Below are 7,171 nucleotides of genomic sequence, written 5' to 3'. Positions count from 1 at the left end.
GTGTGTGTGTTGTGTGTGTTGTGTGTGTGTGTGTGTGTGTGTGGATGTGTGTGGTGTGTGTGTGTGTGTGTGTGTGTGTGTGTGTGTGTTGTGTGTGTGTGTGTGGTGTGTGTGTGAATGGGTGTGTGTGTGTGTGTTGTGTTGTGTTGTGTGGTATGTGTCTTCTACTGAACACCCAATTCCTTTAATGTTCCTGAGTAGTCAGCAGATCAGTTCCATTGGTTCCTGTTCCATGTGTATATGAACACAGCAGCATCCTGAACACTGCGCCCTCCCCCCGCTCTCATTAGGTATTCCATTAATCCTATTAGCTACCCATTAACAAGTGCTGATAACACCAAATGAACGTCAAGCTCACCAGCTTATAATATTTCATCTCCCCAGTCAGAGTAGGTTGAAACAAAAAGAAAAGGAGAAGAAGAAGAGGTAGAACAGAGAAAGAGAGAGCTAGAGAGAGAGAAGAGAGATGAGAGAGAGAGAGGAGCAGGGGGAGGGGAGAGAGAGAGAGAGAGAAGAGAGAGAGAGAGAGAGAGAGAGAGAGGAGAGGGGGAGAGACGAGAGAGAGAGGAGAGAGAGAGAGAGAGAGAGAAGAGAGAGAGAGAGAGAGAGAGAGAAGAGAGAGAAGAGAAGAGAGAGAGAGAGAGATAACAGGTGAAAAGACACATCCATGCGTAGGGAAAAATAAGACAGAAGCCAGAAACAGTAATATACGGCAGCAAGGACTGTTATATTACAGATGTTCACTTGTCTCGCAAAATTAATTCAGAAGCAAAGTGCCACAGCATAGTTCATTGTGAAAGCGTTTGGTTACACTGATCATCACTGTGATGTGATATGGCAGGCTTTAAAAGGAAGTAGGAGTAAGAGGAGAGAGCAGAGAGGACTAAGGACTGACTGACTGACTGACTGGCTGTCTGACTGGCTGTGCTGGCTGACTGTCTGGCTGTCTGTCTGGCTGGCTGACTGGTTTGACTGACTGTCTGACTGACTGGCTGTCTGACAGAACTGGCTGTCTACTGACTGGCTGTCTGACTGTGTGACTAACTGTCTGACTGACTGCTGTCTGACTGGCTGTCTGACTGACTGTCTGGCTGGCTGGCTGACTGGTTGACTGACTGTCTGGATAGACTGGCTGTCTGACTGACTGGCTGTCTGACTGGGTGTCTGACTGTGTGACTAACTGTCTGACTGACTGGCTGTTGACTGGCTGTCTGACTGACTGTGTTGACTAACTGTCTGACTGGCTGTCTGACTGACTGTCTGACAGGCATCAGAAGCAGCAGCAACAACCCAGGGTGGGTGAGGACTGACTGACAGGGTGGGTGGTGATGTGTATTTTGGTGGATCTGCACAGCCCATGGTTGTCGGCCAAGCTGCTCCTCACTGTGACTGATGAGGAGGGACAAGGTTGAAGAGGAGACTGGAGTCACAGCTGTACCCCCCACCACTGTTCATCACTGCAGTGCAGGCAGAGTGGAGCCCTAGATTACACCTGTCACCCTGCCTATAGCTCATAGAGGTGCGAGGGGGAAGCTAGCAGGGTAAATAATCAGTCAAGACTACCTTAACCTTCATCGTCGTTGCTGGAGAATGAACGTTAAAGTGGAATTCATAAATGTTTAAAAAGAACTCGTAGACCATGTATGGGAGATCCCAAATGTGTCAGAAGGATATTTCCTTTTTCCCATTCCAATAGAGAACCTGCTAAATCAATTAGAAGGGTTTCCCACAGTGAGTCCCAGTCATGATCAGTGTAATTTCTCTCATGCCGGCACATCCGAAGCTTCAGGCAATTCTCTGCTATTCCTCCCTGTTTTTCACTGTTGCTGTGCCACCACATTAGCAGAGATGGTGGTAGATTGAGGAGGTGTGCTCCTTTGTTAGACCTACAGAGAATGCATTAGCAGTTCTATTTCTAATGTTCTAAAGGAATAATTGTATAAAGGATATCTTTACCATTCTAATTGTATAAAGGATATCTTTACCATTCTAATTGTATAAAGGATATCTTTACCATTCTAATTGTATAGAATATAGAAGTAGTTCTAAAGTTGCACTGTGTTTACTGTATATCTTATAAACAACAATCATTCTCCGACCTCTGATGAAGACGTTTCTTAGTCTTTGTACCAGACGTTCATTATTAAGAAATGACCTGCCGGCCTGTTAATTTCATGAATGGGATTAATGTGTGTGGCTGGCAGGGATGGGAGAAGGATTGCTTGAATGAGTGAGTCTACCACTCACACTACAATACAGAGTTGACCTGACAGCCATGACTAACCTCTGAATCTATTTCACATTGTTCCATCCCATGACAATAGGCCTCTCGCCACACACCAGTCATATGATTAACATTATACATTACGTAAAGTMATGTATTTATCCTTAATATGCAAAGACATGTTACATTAGAACCCTGTTAGCTTTCATTTTGAGTTTGAATATCCGACCTTGTTTAGACTCACTAGCATAAACACTGCTATTGTGCTTCTTGTATTAGTGCACTTGACAAGCCCACTGAGGCTGAGCTGATCCTGTAGTGAGCACTTTCTCTCTGCATTACAGCAGTGGATCACAATAGACACAAGACTCTAGTTTCATATATCAAMGTAACTGTGATATAGTAAGTTTAGGTGAGAGCAGAACTCTACAGGTGCCAGACAAGACCAGCGCATCATACAATCTGTCATGATGTTATCACTGTGAATTGAGACGTCGGCTTAAAAACAACATTCAATACATTCATACAAAGCCTCTGAACAGAAAACAGTTTATACAGCAAAGAAAAAGCGTTTTTTTTTTGTTTTGTTGTTGTTGTTGCAGTGAACATGGTGAGCGAAGTGAGTATTGTGAAAAGACGTTATGTAGTCAAACTGTATGAGTCGATGTGGTTTTGTAACTCTAGCAGGCTGAATAATTCATGCTTCGTCACAGCAAACACTCCTGGATTCAGTACTGCATATACTGAGATGTCATACTCATGGAAATCACATGTAATATACCTGTAAAAGGCACAGCAATTCATGGGCCAAAACATCATGTTACATGTTACACAGAGTAGTAGTCACATTGCAGTTAGTTAACGTGTATCAAAGCATGTATCTTAGATAGATAATCCCAATCAAATTCTTTCAATTGTCTTCAGAAACCATGCTCATCTCAGTGTATGCTATGGAAACGGGTTGTTTGTGACAGCGGTTTCTCATGCAGACCATTGGATTCATATTTTTGTCTTATTATTATGTTATTCATTCCGTAATTGTGATGGTAATATTAAAATATATATTTATATATATATATGTTTTGTATACCATAAAGCATGTAAATTATACCACCTCAGATAAGGATGTACAGAAAATAATTGTGGTATTAATACGAGAGCAAAAAATATTGTAAAATAGAGGAACTCTCATCAAAATTATGTTCTTTCAAACAATTTTGGGATGAATACATTTGGAGGGTTGCCACAACGGTGCTCTACCATTGAAAATGATGAAGAGTTCTTTCAAACACTCCAACATAACGGTGCTCTACCATTGAAAATGATGAAGAGTTCTTTCAAACACTCCAWCATAACGGTGCTCTACCATTGAACATCACAGCTTGGACTGAGTTATCATAACGTGGCTGTATTGCTGACCATAGTTCAATAAGGAAACCTCTGACATGTATCTTCATGGGTGCTTCCATATAGGGAAACGGCACTTTTTACGTTACAGGAAACATGTTTAGCAACACACTRCCTACAGTATACCACCAAACAGACATTCAGGAYATTGAGACGGTTGTGAYGTTTTTACAGGAATGTAGCCAGCTTCCCACAATAAAATAATAACATGACTCCATTTCATTGTAGCCACATCCTGTAAATATATGGAGGATTTGTGAACATCGTAACAGCCTAATTCAATATTTTAAGGTTTAAAAAGTGTTAAGTGTTTATTAAGGTGTAAAAAGTGTTAAAAAAGTGTTATGTTKAATGTGTGAAAATGACCTCACTCGGATAATGTATTCAAAGAACCAACTCATTTAAATCTGAATTATTTGCTAAAGCCCAAATCAATAGTAAAATAAAGATATCATATATATTGATATTATATACATTTCATAGTTTAACTACACTGTCCTCTCTTTACTATCCTGACTGGAATATGTTTTTTCTGCTTGTGCTTGGCTACATTCCTGTTTTATCCCACTGTGTCTTGGTGGCTGCTCCTACCTTTAAAATTAGGTCTGATTCTTGCATCGTAACCCGAAACTTTGCCCATGAGTTTGTCCAAGAACTCCGAGGGAGGCATTGGGGAGGCAGCTTTTCGAGCCGCGGCTTCTTTAGAGGCTGCCAAGCTAGAGACAGAAGAGAGAGAGAGAAAAAAAGAGAGCGAGAGAGCGAGAGAGAGAGAGATATGGGTGCACAACTGAGATTTAAAATGGTGAGTTGTTGTCATATATAGCATCATTCTGAGAGTAATCCAATCCAACAAGTATTTTCTGTTGAGGGATGCTACCATTACTGGTTCCCTTCCCTTGTCCATTTGTTATATAATGTGCCTCTATTATGAGGTATGAACTATGTTACTTGTTTTCCAAATGAATACAGCAGTTTGATTAGCTCCATGTAATGTAGGAACTTTGTGGGGAACTAGTATCCTCTTCATGAGTTATATGCTCAGAGAACAATCAATAATATTGATTATCCATTAAGTTGTTGTTATTTGACTCCTTCACACCGTAGCCTACAACACAAGCATTTCGCTACACCCGCAATATTATCTGCTAAATATGTGTAGGTGACCAATAACATTTGATTTGATTTAAACACAGAACATACAGCATGTTTATTGGATATTTTCTAAATGTCTCATCTACATGAATTTTTTTATGTTCTTTTTTTATATCATCAACAAAATAATATTAACATTCCATACACAGAATAAAAGTAGGGTTTACATAACCACAGATACCTGTAACCTCACAATCCATTTCCTGTGATGACAGCATAATAAAATAATCAATGTTTTTGAAAATACCACAAACATACCAATTTATAGCTCCAAAAAGAAAGCTGAAAACAGAAAATATGTTAATTACTTCTCCATTTCTTCGGAGAATTTGCATATCCTGCATATCCAGAATGAACCATCTTGTGGATAAAAATGGATGACAGATAATGACCAGGGTGACATTCCCTTTAATGTCTCATGCAAGCAGTCCAGGGCCGGCGTTATGGTCCGGCCTTAGGGGGCCTCGCCCACCCTACCTTACCTCCTTTCCCTTCCAAATAAAATACTGAAATATTGATTATTTATTTGACGGAGACGCGCGCCGTCAGAAAGACAAATCAATACCAGTTAAAGCATCGGAACGAGCAAAACAGCGCCCCCTATCTGTCTCAGTGTGTGTAGACAATGTATCTGACGCTGTCTGGACTAAAAGAATATTTTATGTCATACTATTTCTGACCAGACAGCATCAGATACATGGGCGACATAAAGAGCGGCGCTGTTTCGCTCGGATTATATTCAGATATCTGGTTTCAGTCTTTTACGAATTGGAAAGGAAAGTTGGCGGGGTCACAGTGCACTGTTAGGATGCCGGATTGCCCTAAATTAAATTGATGTTGAGACAAAATTATATAATTACTCCTGTCTAAATAAAAGATTTCAAAATACTTCACCAGGGAGCATGGCTTAGCCACATAGGATCATTCGCTTCTATTAAAAAAAATTGCTGGGGATTGTTTCAAATCACAAGTGTGGGAAGCCTGTAATTTGGGTAGTGCACGTGGCAATTGGTCTAGCTGATTGATTTGCGGCTGTCAGTGACAAKCGTCTAAAATATGTGTGAAGATCATGTATCTTGAGTAGAATTTAAAATATTGAGACAGGAAGAAGGGGAGGGAGGTGTGGTGAAAATATGGTGCGTCTCCAGAATGCATGCTATGTAGGCAAGTGCCCGTTTGTCAATGTCTTGTTTCGGATTGTCTTAAACTTGCCACGTAGAGCACGTATTTTTTTCTTCGCCTCACACAACTCAACAAAGTCTGTTTTTTAAACATCCATTGCAAATGATAGTTCCTCAGTATTTGAAAAATCTTTCCAACACTCCTGGCCTCGATAATCACCAGACTCGATGTGAAAGAGCAAAATATAATGATCTGATGATCCCATATTTCCAGTGGAAATGTCATAAAAAAACAGCTTCCTATCCCAAACTCACTGGCGCAGGAAACGTCGAGGGCAGGAAATAGGCTCGTTGATACAATCTTGCAAGTTCGTTAGCAACAGGATCGGGCCCGACACTGTGATAATTTAAAGCAAATGTCGAACTTCACTAGCAATAGCTCAAGTCAAAACAGATAGAAAGGGAGGCAGACAGGTGGAGAAGAGAGATGAATGTGATTGAAATAACCTGAATTTTCATCAGGATATTTTCTACTGTTTTTATTTTGTCGGCTTTAGGCCTATGACTGAGGATGGAAGTTATAAGCCTACTGCTGCATTGGCCTATGGGCTATCTCTGAGTTCTATGCTCATGTCTTTAGCAGCCAATGATTAACCACGTGATAATGATTTGGGAAAAACGAATTGAAATTAAACTGTTCCACAAAAATGTGCATATATAAATATTCACAACTGGCACGCAGATAAGTAGAAATGGTATGATAAATTGTAAGCTTCCCCAAACTTGAAACTCACGAGCTGCCTATGGTCTTTACTATTACAACCATTTAAAAAATGCGCCCGCCTCTGGAAATCAAATGCCCTTCCAACTGATGCCTCGGGTCTGATTGCAGACTTCTGAAACTGAGATGGTAAAGTAAAGAAAAGTTCCAATAAACACCACTGCAAAATACAATCTAATCTGTGTGTGATCGGGATCATAACACAAAGACAAGGCTTATTTTTATACAACTGTGATCATTAACCCAACAACAAATGGCATATTTTGTCATGTCAGGGCAAAAGGTATTCCTACACATATTAACCAACTGCCCCCATCAGTAGTCTAACATATTAACCAACTGCCCCCTTCAGTAGACTAACATATTAACCAACTGCCCCATCAGTAGTCTAACATATTAACCAACTGCCCCATCAGTAGTCTAACATATTAACCAACTGCCCCATCAGTAGACTAACATATTAACCAACTGCCCCATCAGTAGACT

The 7,171-nt window shown here is 40.4% G+C and overlaps 1 protein-coding gene across 1 annotated transcript in view; it reads right to left on the bottom strand.

Annotated features, from left to right (window-relative positions):
* LOC111965595 (glycine receptor subunit alphaZ1-like) overlaps positions 1-7,171 on the bottom strand; it is a 96,624-nt gene that overhangs the window by 80,172 nt on the left and 9,281 nt on the right. Inside the window, 1 exon segment of the mRNA XM_070438651.1 lies at positions 4,223-4,347. Within this exon segment, the coding sequence (XP_070294752.1) occupies positions 4,223-4,347 (125 nt within the window).

The sequence above is a fragment of the Salvelinus sp. IW2-2015 genome, unplaced genomic scaffold, assembly GCF_002910315.2.
Source record: "Salvelinus sp. IW2-2015 unplaced genomic scaffold, ASM291031v2 Un_scaffold1073, whole genome shotgun sequence".
NCBI classification, from domain to species: Eukaryota; Metazoa; Chordata; class Actinopteri; order Salmoniformes; family Salmonidae; genus Salvelinus; species Salvelinus sp. IW2-2015.
Note: the sequence above shows the minus strand (reverse complement) of the source record. Positions and strands in the feature narration are given on the sequence as shown.